Consider the following 13,530-nt stretch of genomic DNA (forward strand, 5'->3'; position numbering starts at 1 on the left):
GAACACAAAGCACTGAACTATTGTCTCTCCCATATGCTGCACCATCTTCCACTTTATCCAGCAAGACCCACAACAACTGTCAATCAGCTGAACACCCCCAGATATGAGCTGATTTACACAGATTTGGTTTAAGCCAAACAAGAAAATGACTGTGCCAGGTATCTCTCTTGGATAACAAATGCTATCCAAGTCAAATTTGGGATCTAACGGTAACCTCATAGCCCTGTGGCTGCATGGCCAACACAAGTCTGTCAAACCAACTGAATCACGAACTGCAACACCATGCACACCAGGCACAGTACCACTTTATGCAAGCCGTATCTCGAGCCAGTTATGTAACATCCTTCACACTCTGAAATGAATCCAGTAATTGTGGTGTACTTTACACCAGGCAGAGCCAAATATGTTAATCGCTATGCTTTGCCTTCTAAGAGGAACTTTATTTCAGAAAATGTTTGCATTCCTACAGAAACTTGCTGCCATCCGAGACCTCCTTGCTGTGGAGCCAGAGACAGACTGCCTTTTGAAGGAGCACCAGCCCATTTTGCAAACCAAGAATTCATTCACAACTCCCCAAGCCTATCCTTAAAAAGTGACACTTTCTTCCCTTAATTTATACTAAAATTAACAGTTCTAAATTTTCTCTGCTATTAGTAAATTGAAACACTTGAGCTACTGGAATGTATGAGTTTCACAGAATAAATTTGTTTTGCACACACATACATATTTTTGTTAAATAATGTGCTTTTTGTTGCTATTTCTTCTAAAACGTTACCTTTACCTGATGTCTGCCTGCATCCCAATCAAAGCATCATAAAAACCTACTTCAGTGAAGTAACAGCAAAACAATCTTTTTTGGCTACTGTTTCTTTCTGCAGCTATTTGAACTGTAGAGATTGATGGTATCTTATGTTTCACAAAACACATCACCTAGAAACCCAAGTAGGTTGTTCCTAATCCCAAGCATTCTACAACCCAATTATCAGCAAGAAAAGGATAAGGACCTCCAGTTTGGAACTCAAAAGAAGAGCAACACCTTAAATTGCAGGTTTGATACCCAGACTTTTTAAACAATTTAAAATTGGTACCTGTATAACTGGCAATTGGCAAATACACCTGTATTTAAAAATCAGAAAGAACAAACCTGATAACTATTAGTCTGGTAGTAAGACAGTACTAGTGGTTTGCCAGATATTAAAATAAGTTTCAGGTGAGGGCTGGGGGACAGGGCTGAGGAAAAAAAAAAGAATTACAATAAACAGAAAGAGTTAAAAGTGAAATAAAGTTTTAACTACATAACTTACATATGACATGAAAGACTTTTTCTTGTTCCATCTAACCTGAACTTGTGTATCCAAAGCATTAAGTGGCACTGCACTGAAAATGAAGGGCTGAGATTTAGAAAAGTCTAGAGGGAATAATAAAAGCAGGATGAAAATTACTAGTTTTGAAATGGCAAGTACTGGAGCAGTACAATTATTGCAACATAATTCTTAACGTCACTGATAAAGCTGGCATAAAAAGTATCAAATTTCTCTACACACATTCCTGGCCTCAAGTCTAAGGATACCTTATGCAGACCAGAGCAGAATCTGAGGAACTTCCAAAAGTTCTTATAATCACAGCCTCTGAAAATTTGCTATTCCAACTGCTCATTCTGGTTTGCCTCACTCTTTTTCCTTTGCTTTCCAAGTTTGACATCTTCCATGAAAAAAACATTAGTGATAAAGTAGTAGTACATCTCATTTTTGCTGAGTTTTATAGATTAAATTGGATGAAGTAAAAAATCTGGTTTAAGTTATTAGATGACTTATAGACAGACCACATGACTATAGTTAAAAAAAAAAAACAATCTCAAAGAAAAGCTTTACCCTGGATCTTAATGCCACATTTTCAACAAACTGAAAATAAGAAACCAAAGCTATTCCTCTTAAGTAGAAAATTATGCTATTCTTCAGAAGAATGTCTAAGGAATTAATTGTCAGCCTCTCTCCAGAATCACCCACCTCAATGTCATTTAGCATACTGAGCAACTCTTAACAAATGAAACTCATCTCTGGATACAGTTATTAATGCTGAAACAAACAAAGTGGACATCAACAAAACCATGGGCTTTTCAGAGAAAATTCAGAAAGGTGGCAAAAGCTCTGCTAAGCATGCAAATACTGCAAAGAAAACTTGGCTATTCAAGGAAACCTTCCCATCTTTCTTTGGGTTTTTTTGCAAATGGAGCATCACCATCTAGCACAGGTGAGCTACTAAAGAGGGATGCCCAACAGCGAGTACTGGCAACAAGGGGGTCACCACCAAGCAGCAATACCTCAGAAGAGCACGATCAGTTAATCAATGGTAATAAGGCAGAAGTAGTAAGATTTTTTTCCAGCTACAGTTAAGCTTGCATTAAGAACAGTTTCAAATCATATTTGAAACTACAGAAGAAAACGAATCTGCCACTGACTGAAAAGCTGGATGCCTTGATTATAAAGCATCTAATCAAAAGGAGGTAGCACAAATTATTAGATGCCAACTCCAGCAGCTTCACAAGGAAAGCATGAAGCATTGTGCTTAACTGGAGTTGAAGCATAGTGATCTCAGGACAATAACTATGTGGAGGTAAAACGCGAATTTTTATTTGGTTCTGTAATCAGCAGTGGAAACTGGAAGCATCATGACTACTTAGAGAGCTCTCTAACACTATCAAGAGAAGTTACTGCATGAATAAATGTATTTTATGACCACATTAAAAAGCTATGTAACAACCAACCACAAACGCAATACACAAACTTTCATTACACTGGCTAAATTTTCTTAGAAAGAAATTTCTCCAAACATTTCTGTAAGAACATGATGCTGCTATACAGAAATACTTCTGAAGCCACCATCGGCTTGTAAGTCTGTTAAAAAAGCAGGGATTCTGTAAAAACCACAAACACATGGTGGCAATACAGAGAAGTCAATGTATGTGCATGGAAACACTGTAGAAATGTAAACAATCACAAGATAGACCTTGAAGGAAAAAAAGAATGGGCAGTCTAATTAATAACAAAATAATTCACTGAAGCACTGAACAAGATCAGCCAAAAGGAAACCACTACTCAGCGCACAGAATTTGCCCGGGGAATATGTATATACATACTACATGCAGAAGATCACTTTCCTACAGAAAATAAATAAATGCCTTGTACCTCAAGAAGTTAAAACTACAAAAGAGATTTCTTGAAACGGTTGCTCAGTTAAAACACTGGCCTACATTTTTCATCCAAAACATTTAAGAAATGCATTGCCATCAAAGCAGGGAGATGTAACACAGCAATAACTCAGGACAAAAACCCCACCTGGTCACAATCACTTGCATTTCAAGTAGAAATTGTTCCATATCCAGAAGTCATTGTGTTTTCACCTCCTACAAAATAACCAGTCTTCCATTTGAAAACTGACAGAATAAAGTATGCAACTTCTAGCATTCCACAGGAATTCCTGCATCAGGCGTGCCCTGCAGTCACACCTAGAAGCATAAACAAATAAACAAAAGACACCTTTCAAACTTCTAGTATCTCCACTGATACCACCGCTGAAAGCAGAAAACATCAAAGTATGGATATTACAGAAACCTGACTTTCTGCAACCATTTGAACGACAAAATGGACTCCCAGCTGCCAACCTGTAGCTCAAAAACCGTATCAGTTACAGTGCTGAACTACTGACATTACAAATACATGATTCAGTCTCTTGCTTTTATTTGAAGTGCGACGCATACAACTGCCTCAAAGAAAAAAATACCAACAAATGTAACAGGAGAGCAACCTAATTTATTATATGTACTAGTAATTCAACTTGCTAAATTTTATTCTATTTGCACAGCTCTTACTGAGTCTACTGCTTTCTGTAGCCATAACTAAAAATTCATCTAAATGAAGTGACTATATATTCACCAAACAGATAATAAACTACATGGTTTCCACTTTCCCAGCTTACGGCATTTTATTTGGTAAAAGGCAAGCCCTGTACATACCATGTCAACGTTGCCCACCCAAGAAAATAAACTGCCAAAGGAGAAATATGCTACATTTTGACAATAATGGGGGAAGAAAAAAAATAAATCTAAGGTCTTGCCAAAGTATATTTTGTTTTTCTAGGCTTTTTCTCTTGTTTCTGCTGTTACACTTCAACACTACCAAACAATATTCAAAAAGGTCAAAACAAATTATTTTAACGAGATCTCTAAATCTCTTCTGCCTGTCACTGGAACATTCAACTTCTTCAAAGGCAAACAGTGTGATCTGCAAATGCAAACACTTACAAGGAACTTCCTGCAGACAGACTGCCAGTTCGCAGTAGCTTTCCAGATTTCACTTGCAAAAGCTGGTTCTGAATTTAATTAAATTAACATGCAAGAACTCTACAATTTTTCATATTGCTTTCACCAATATAAAAAAACCTTGTAGATGCAATTAACACTAAATATAAAGATGATGGATTAACTCTAGTAAGAGATTCCTTGAATATACATTTTAAGCAGTACGCCTGTTTCAAGCAGTAATTTTCCTAAGTCAAATAACCATGGTTCACCAAGTCTGAACCAGGGAATCTGAAACCTTTGATTCTGCGGCAACAAACATCAAGCAGGAGAGAGGCTGACTCTCCAAAGTCAATCCAGTATTGACAAGTCAGCAAGCTCTACAAAGCATCCACTATCAGATACGCAAAAACTTAGGTTTTAACCCTTCACTGATGCAAATATATAGCTGTCATGCTGCATGTGATTTTACAGCTAAGCATCATTTCAGAAAACTCCCATCCAGCAGCCTACTGGTGGAAGGCTGAACAATTTTGATTCCTTCCACAACTGCACAGAGACATCCACATCTGACCAGCACAAGACCAGCGAGGGCAAAGCGGGGAGGACTAGGTGGACTTCAACCTTGTCCAGCACTGCTGCTCCTTCATTGACACAAATGTAAAATACTCAGCCTGCTATATTAAAGGCAGCATTTCTCTGTCTTACAAGCTTATCTTCTCAACCTAGAGCTTCCATACTTCTGCCTACACTTCCCCAAACATATTTATTTTGTGCAAGTCCAATAGGCTTAAAATGTATTGAAATTACCACACACACAGAGACCAGCATAATATGCTCAGTAGAATGGCACTTCCTAAAATATCAGAAACACTGCACAAATGCCATGTAGGCACAGTGAACATTCAAAATGGGCATTTCCATAATGCCCAGGAATAAAGCAGTTCAACTGAAACTCAGGCACATGTACAGTAACTGCTACCAGGTGTCAAGAAATTATAACAAGTATCCTCAAATAAGGAAAAGGGCAGAAAAAAGGGAAAAAAAAAAAAAAAAGACAGGAACTTGCAGTGTCTTGTTTAACAGGAACATGGAAGACAGAAGGGTAACAAGGTACCCAGTGGACACGGAATCAGTGTCGTGTAAGGACAACTCTGCAAAGGGTTTAACCAAATGCCTGCAGGCTAATAAGCCTCTCTGTACACTGCTATACTAATTTTGTTACTGTTACTTCTCTGTAACCTGTATTTCGAGGGAACAGTCCTTCTTCACCTCCCAGTCCCACTGCCAGCCCTGATAACACCACTGCCACAACCAGTCCTACCAATTCCTTTCCACAGCCACCATCTGCTGTGCCCTTTGATATGCGGTGAGCAGGAGACAGGGACAACTACCAGAGGTGGCACAAGTCTGGGAAGGCTCCTTAGCTTGAGTCCCCACCCCATTCCTCATCTAGAACTTGACAATCACTACAAATCTGCCAACATCCTTTTGAGAATTTCACAAATCACACTGAGTTTCCTCTACTGCAGGTACACTGCTGTGGTGGTGCACCTCACCCCCTCCCCGGGAACCCCTGACAGGCCTTGTCCTCTGTGCAACAAGTTGGGTGGTTAAGCGTCCGCTGACCATATCAGCAACTCTTGGATGGCTGAGGTGGGGAATAGCACTGACCGTACCACAAACATTCTTTATCTGAATCGTTACATCCCCTGACAGCCTTGGAGCATTCCTTACCTGAATCATAACCTGAGTGGTACGATACCACCATCACTGGAATTTTCAAAATTCCAGTGATTCTAGATGAGCAATTTGCAAAATTCCAGTGATTGCTGACTCAAGATTGTGGCCAGGATGGAAACTTACAGTTGACTAAAGCCAATCACCTCTGCCCCTATAAGCACCGGTCCTAAGTGAGGCCCTTTTGAGCCCTCCTGGACCACAGCAGGCTGCAGCCAGCATCTCCCTCTGCGCGGGACGCCTCTCAGAGCTCACAGACTCCAAAGTCTGCAAAGTTAGGACGAAAGCTGATGATGGAGCCTGGGCTGATACCCCCCACACCTTGAGGCTCAACCCTTCGCCTGTTGAGAAATCCAAAAGCATTCAATGTGGATATTCCACTGAATGCAAGGGGAACTTTTAATAGGTATACCTCTGTACCCTTTTTTTTTTCTTGAGAGAGGTATATATATATATGTACATCTGTTCCTTTGTGTCTGTGTGCATGCGTGTGTGACTTATGTACCTTGCAGCAAGTATAGAAGGAACGTTACCATTGACTCTGTAATTAAGTTACTGTTGTGATTGTAGTAAATCCTACTGAGCCACTTTGTAAATGATAGTCAATGATTAAATGCTGCTAAAAGCTTGCGATCAGCCTTAAACTATGGATAAACCTTATACATCCTACAGATATATACCACCATCCCAGTCAGAGACTAAGATTGGATCTAGCCACATCGAAGCTCTATTAACAGTTCAGAAAGCAAGGGAGTCCACTCTGAACCTCGTGACTCAATATGAGGGTCTCCCTTATCCTTTTACATCTTTAGTTTCTGTGTAAATCTTTTCAGCTTAATTTTAATTTGATTCTTCTTTGTGTGATTTATCTGTGTAATAAGTAATAGAGTGAGCCTTGCCACAAAACTTTGTGAAGTCACACTTCCACAAATTCATATCAAAACTATTTCGCTACTGCCTTTGATGGTGATTCTTTAAGCGACCTAAACTACTCACTTGTGACAACTGCCAAGGCAGCCAAGATAATTAAAAATCATGTAAAGTTATACTTACATAAGCTACATATGCAGAGGTATTCCACCCCCCTATCATCCCTGCTCGTTGCATTTCAGTAGTATAAATGGTTATAGATGAGAAGTCATCAGTAGAGCCACAGAAGACATTGCTCACTGTGTGAACGCAAATTTTCCGGTGTGGATGTCTCTTTCACACATGGGAAGACAGCAAGGCTATCAGAAAAAAACCCTGTGATATAACACGCACTCATAGTACTTTGTACTTAGGCCACCAATAAAGTATCACAGTGCGAGTGAGGAAAATGTGTATCCACTACTTTTGCAGTCAGCTCTCCTTCAAAGAACTGTATTTTGCAAAGTAAAAAATTATTTGAAAAAATGTTCAACATCCTGTTTGTTTTTAAACTCCTCTCTTACAAGTAGCAGCATTAAAGATATGCCTACTGGTCTCACCAACACCCATCCAACACCGTATTCTGCCTTCAACAGCAGCAACAAGAGACACTACTCTGGGAAACAAACAAAGCCTAGACCACCTTCTGCGATCCACTCCCCTTCATAGATGCTTTCAATATGCAAATGCATCCAAGTGTCTCACGGACACAAAGAATGATCCAGGAACATGATCACCTCCGCAGGACAGAAGGAACCGAAGACGAAGACGAGTACAGTGGCACAGAAAGCAATCGGGATATTCTGGACTCAGAAACCCCAACTTCTTGTGAACCTCCCACCACTTCCACAGAGTCCCAGTTTCAACTCCCTGTCCGAAAATTCCCTTCCCTATCTGATGTAGCTTGAAAGCCTCTACAAACTCCCCATTCAGTCCCAGTCACTGAGGTCTGAAATTTGGCAGGAGACACATCTGCACAGCTGGCAAGAACCTCCACACACCCTAAACCAAACAGACAGTATATGTACATTTTCCTACATTCTCCTCTACTGTCAAGATGACTTTCAAGCAGCATCTGAAAACTGCTTGAGAGTACACAAATCTAAATCCAGTCCTGTAGGGTCCCAGCATTTCTCATCTACTACATACAGTCTCCAGACAGGAAGACATTCTTTTCCAACATCACTCAGTCAGAAAAACTAGTTGAAATACCCTGAGATTTATGGTTAACTCAAACAGTTCTGATAATTTACTTTGTGAGTAAGCTTATTCCTAAATTCAGATAATTTCTAAATAGCAACTTTATTCAATGAAATCCCTTATGAATAAAATACTTTAGATTACTCCATGTTTTCATTAAGCTATAGAATCTACATATCATGTACAAGTGAAAATGTCTCCAGAATACATTCAATTGTACGTGGATATTAGTGTAGGAAATAAGATTAAAAAAACAGACATAAAAAACCTTGTGTGAGACAGAACTTAATATCCATAAAAGGGAAAAGACCAAACCAAAACAACCAACCCTTTCTTTACCATCTACCATAAGAAATATATGTGTATTATTCCAAAACAATGCTTCACAAAACACCTTGTGTCCTAGGCCTCCAAACTTCTGCAGTATTTGTACAGCTTGTGTATGCATTAAAAGTCATCTCACACACTTCTGTTTTTCAAATAAGCAACAGTAGTACTGTCCTGCATATGACATGTTTAGCTATTCTACCATTAACATGCAATATGTCCTTTTATAATAGCAGGACAAAAGTGAACTAAAGCTTGACAGGTCTTCTATGATCCTGTCCTAACAGACATTTAAAAAAAAAAGGGTAAGTTCTGTTTCTAGTTAGAAAAGGCAAAGCTGTTTTCTAATAGCAGCACAGTTTTTCGTCAGGATTTCCTCTAGGTGCTCTGAAGACAGCACAACTGACCATTATATGTATTTTCTGTGGACTAACATAATTTGATTATTCCACATTTTATCAAAGTAAGAATATTTAAGAGCTACTCTCTACAATCAAATTTATACAGAGGGAGAAAAAATAAAAGCAAAACCAGAGGCTTTACTCCACCAGAATAACTAACAGCTTCCTCATTAAAAAAACAAAAACAAAAAAAAACAAAAACAAAAAAAAAAAAACAACCCAAAGCATTTTTCTGCTGTTTTCTGAAACACTTTAAGTTCTATACTTCTTATCTATTCCTGAGTTTTCTGCCTTGGAAAGATGTAGATATTCAACTGCAGTTTTGTATTTCTAAAAACACAACATCAGACTATGGGCTAGTAAGTGAAACCATCCTTACAGAATACCGTGAGAAACCACAGACTTAAGTAACCCTAAGAGTACAACACATTTTGTTCTAGCCTTTTTCAGACCTAGTCAACATTATTACTTTACCTCAGATGAGTATTTCCTAAACTGCACTTGACTGATTGGTGCCAACTCGTCACTTCTTCTGGCAGAATGAGTTTAAAAAGACGACTTATTTTTCTGATCATACATCGTTATCATTGTCAAATCAGTGTTCATTATGCATGAAAGGTTCCATGACAACACCAAGCATTCCACATTGAAGAACTGTGTAAAATACTCAAGGCACATTTTTCAGAGATCACATTTAAGAGTTCTTGTACAGATCTGGACATATACTGTTAGAGACAGCTGCATCACTGTAACTGTACTAAGTGGAAGGTTATTGATGAGAGGAACTAGGGTAAGAACTGTAGTGCTGAGCAAAGGTAATGAATTGCCACACGTAAAAATCCCATTCTTCCCACGCTATCAAGTACAGAAGTTGATTTTTACTTTGTTAGGTAATCTAACAGGTATCACATGGTTGGACAGCAATGACTAACTGGGAAACAAGTGACTACTTTTTTATTGGACAGATTCACAGATTTTAAAAAAAGACAACACTCTACCAGTCTGTCCACCAAAACACTAATAAGGTCAGGCACACCAAAAATTCATTACATCATACTCATATTTGGAATTTAATTATTCCATAACACAAGAGTACTAATGATACATGTCAAACAGTCTGCTACAAGAGTAGCTCTCCAGACCAGATCTTAATAACTGGAGCACATTTTCATGTTTAAGAGTCTCAGATGTTTGACCCATTTTCCATTTGAAGATCCCCTTTCTGCATGTTTTGGGGGTTTCTTCCCTCTCCTCAAACAAATAAGGGAGCAACTACAGTGGATCAGCACAGCTCTCAACTGCAGGCATAGGGCGCCAGGCCACCCGGGGCAGCAAAGCCAAAACCAGCACACTACTTCCAACTGGCAGCCCTTGGTTGCACTTCTACAACAAACCCAAAGAAAGCAGCATCGCTGTAGGAAGTCAAAGAAACTTTGGGAAGTTGGAACTCTACAAGAACTTACAGCAACAACAAGGTTTTTAAACAGCTAATAGCAAAGAGAACCAACAAAACTCTTCCCAGCAGCACGCTCCCCAGGCGGCGGGTCATTGACAGCCGCAGCTCCCAGCAGCATGCCCTCCCGCACAGCGAGAGCACGCGGGGCTGACACACGAAAGGGAAACAGCACAGGTATCTTTTTAAGATGTCCCCCCAAGCGCCCCACTGCGCTATACTGGAGATAAGCCAGACAACTGCTAGAGCGTTTAACACACCACACGAAGCACAGATCCCTATAAAATCCGAGACAGAAGGGAATCGACGTTATGCCTTCTAAATCGGGGCACCACCGAGGCGGATGGTGGATACTTAACACCTCCCCGAAAAAGCCCAACGAACCGAGGTTGCAAGTTGCAAACGCCGTACCAGCACCCGAGCGCGGCACCGGCCCGGAGGCGCCGGTCTCCCCCGTAAGCCGCCCCCAGCCGCCGCCCCGGCAGCCCGCAGGGCCGCTCCGCCGCCGCAGGCCGGGCCCGCCGCTCCTCGGCCCGCCGCGCGTCCCGGCAAGCCCGGCGGGCAGCGCGCCCCAGGGAGGGCGCAGGGCGCCGGCCCGATCCCGCCGCCACGCGCCTGGGGCAGGCGGTGCCCCGCGGCCCCGGCCCCGGCGCCTCGCCCGCTCCGCAGCCCTGCCCGGCGCCGGGAGGCCGCGGCCCACGCGGGCGGCCCGGCCGGCGGCGTCCCCGCCCGCGGCTCCCGGTCGCCCCAGCCCCAGGTCGCGTCCACCCGCCCCGCCCCGCCCCACCCCGGCCCAACCCGCCCCACCACCGGGGCCTCACCGCTAGGTCCTGGGGCACGGCTCCGCTCATGGCCCGCACCGTCCCGCTCCGCCAGGCCCGGGAGGGCAGCGCAGGCCCCGGCTCCGGCCCCACCGCCTCGCCCTCGCCCGACCCCGCCGCCAGCAGCAGCAGGAGCCGCTTCCCCACGGGGGAGGCCGCCGCGTCCGCCATCCCCGCCGGGCAGGAACCGCCGCCGCCGCCGGCCCGAGCCCACCGGTCGCCGCCGCCGCCGCCGCCGCCGCGAGACACCGAGCGAGCGCCTGCCCCGCGCTGGGCCTCCGAGCACCGCCCGACCCGCTCCCGGCATGCACCTCGCCCGCACAGCCTCCCCCCTGTCTTCCTCTGCCCCACAATGCCCCGCGCCACCCCGCCCGGCAGCAGCGGGGAGCCGGCCCAGAGCTCGGAGGCGGCGGGACCGGGCGGGCCGCGGCCAGGCCCCGCGGCAGGAGCCGGAGCGGCGGCGCGGCTGAGGGGCGCCGGCAGGGGCAAGCCCCGCGGCGGAGCCGGCCAGCAGCCGCAGCAGGCGGCCCTCCCGCGGCAGGGCCTGCCATTAACACCAAGGCCAGAGCCGGGACTTGTCACGGAGATGAGGCAGGCCTGGCTTCGGCCGCGAGGTAAACACGCCAGCAGCCCCGGGGCGGGGGCGGCGGGAGGCATGCGGCCGCCCCCGCAGCCGGGCTGGACGTTCCGGAGCGGCACCAGCAGTGCGAAGCGTGCTGGGTCTGCTGCGGGGCGCTGGTGCGGGAGGCGAGAACACACAGGCATTGCGTTGATGGTTTGCAGCCGCCACGATTAATACATCCGAACAGTTCTCGTGTAGAACAGTGCCGTACGCTAAGCCTGCTCATTTTCAACACACTTGAACAACCACAAGATACTTCAGAATCCTCCGCTGTGAGGGAAATGATGCGCAATTTACATCTCCTTCTGCTGGTGCAGTAAAGACATAGTAGCGCCGGTAGAAACTGCAATGAGCAGCAGATGCTCTACTCCATACCAGAACAAGGATGTTCTTGTGCGTGTGCTGTTTCCTCACCGTGAAAGAGTCACATTTAACACTGAATTAGCAGCAGTAAAGGCAAGTTGCTTGCTTTCACATTCCCATATTCGAAATGGTTGCGCCAGGATGTTTTCAGTAGATGGCAACATTTCATCTTTGTTACTTTCCAGTTAGCGGGATGCAGTTCGCTGTACTGGGAAATGGGTGAGGTGATGCCTGATAGCAGTTTGGACAATGTGCCTGTCCTCAGAAGTGTACGTCATTGTTTCATCTCGTTAGCTGTACTCTTTATGGTGTGATTTTAGGCCTGACATGGCACACAGATAAAATACTGAACACCTTTGAAGACAAATTGTAGCACAAAGAGACAGTTCAAAAGACTTTTTTGGAAGCAGACTCTGCCTTTGGTATTCTGAGCAACTACACAGAACGTCAGAACAATCATTAGTGGCATCAGAACTCTGTTCTATCCTCCTTTGCTGTATAGCATCTGAGTTTTGATTTACTACATGCCACTAGCTTTACTAACTCCTCCTGCCCTAATTTTTTTTAAAGTACAAGAGCCAATACCTACGTGAAACATTACTGAAGGGTAGCAGAACCACTGTATTTTGTATCTACGTGATTGCCATGGTGTATATCCAGGATCAGTACTATATTCTTTGAAGAGCAGGCTTTGCTCTGTTAAGTTTCTTTACTCAAACAGTATCATCAACTAGGTATTAGAAACAGGACAACCATGTGAAAGATTCCAAGTGGTCCTGTGTCCCCTTCACCTTCCCCCAGCTCCAAGACTGAAATTGCTATGATAAAGCAGGGCAGCATTTCCTGTATCCCATCTCCTGAGTGATGCTGGATATTCCAAAGGCACACAGCACCAGCTAGACAAATAATGGTATAATCCAACAAGAATAGGAAGGGGGTTCCTAACTTTCAATAATGATCAACACAGGAAACATAGGCCATAAATGTGAACTTGAATTTATGAAATAACCAACACTTTTCTATGCTAATTCTGTTGCACCAGCTATTCTTATATGTTGGAAAAATTAGTTTCATGGGCTAATTTTGTGTATTAGTTTCAAATGCTATTTTACTGTAAAAGGGTGAAGGCAGCTACTGCTGTTTAAACATGTGTATTTACACTACACACTTAGGAAGCTGCTGCAAATCCAATTACCACAATTTCAACTTGTGAGAAGTCACATAAGTAACCAACAGGCTACATCCGGTTGTCCCTTAACCACTGAAGATGGCTTCTTCTCCAGCCTGCCACCGTCACAGGTTTGACTAACAGTCAGTGCTCCAGAATCCAATGAAAGTGATTTGCCAGAGTGGCTGATCCAGGGAGTGACTGTGCGGAAGATCCAACCTACCTAATA

At 43.6% G+C, this 13,530-nt stretch overlaps 1 protein-coding gene across 2 annotated transcripts in view; it reads right to left on the reverse strand.

The window, feature by feature from the left end:
• KDM3B (lysine demethylase 3B) overlaps nucleotides 1-13,484 on the reverse strand; it is a 67,514-nt gene extending 54,030 nt beyond the window's left edge. For both annotated transcript variants that reach the window (XR_013929819.1, XM_080397812.1), the window contains exon 1: nucleotides 11,149-13,484. Coding sequence is in view for 1 of the 2 variants with exons in the window: in XM_080397812.1 (XP_080253938.1) it covers nucleotides 11,149-11,913 (765 nt within the window). In the remaining variant the exon portion in view is untranslated. The remainder of the gene's footprint in view (nucleotides 1-11,148) is intronic.
• Nucleotides 13,485-13,530: the final 46 nt, after the last annotated feature.

Source organism: Falco punctatus (genome assembly GCF_963210335.1).
Source record: "Falco punctatus genome assembly, chromosome: 8".
NCBI lineage: Eukaryota > Metazoa > Chordata > Aves > Falconiformes > Falconidae > Falco > Falco punctatus.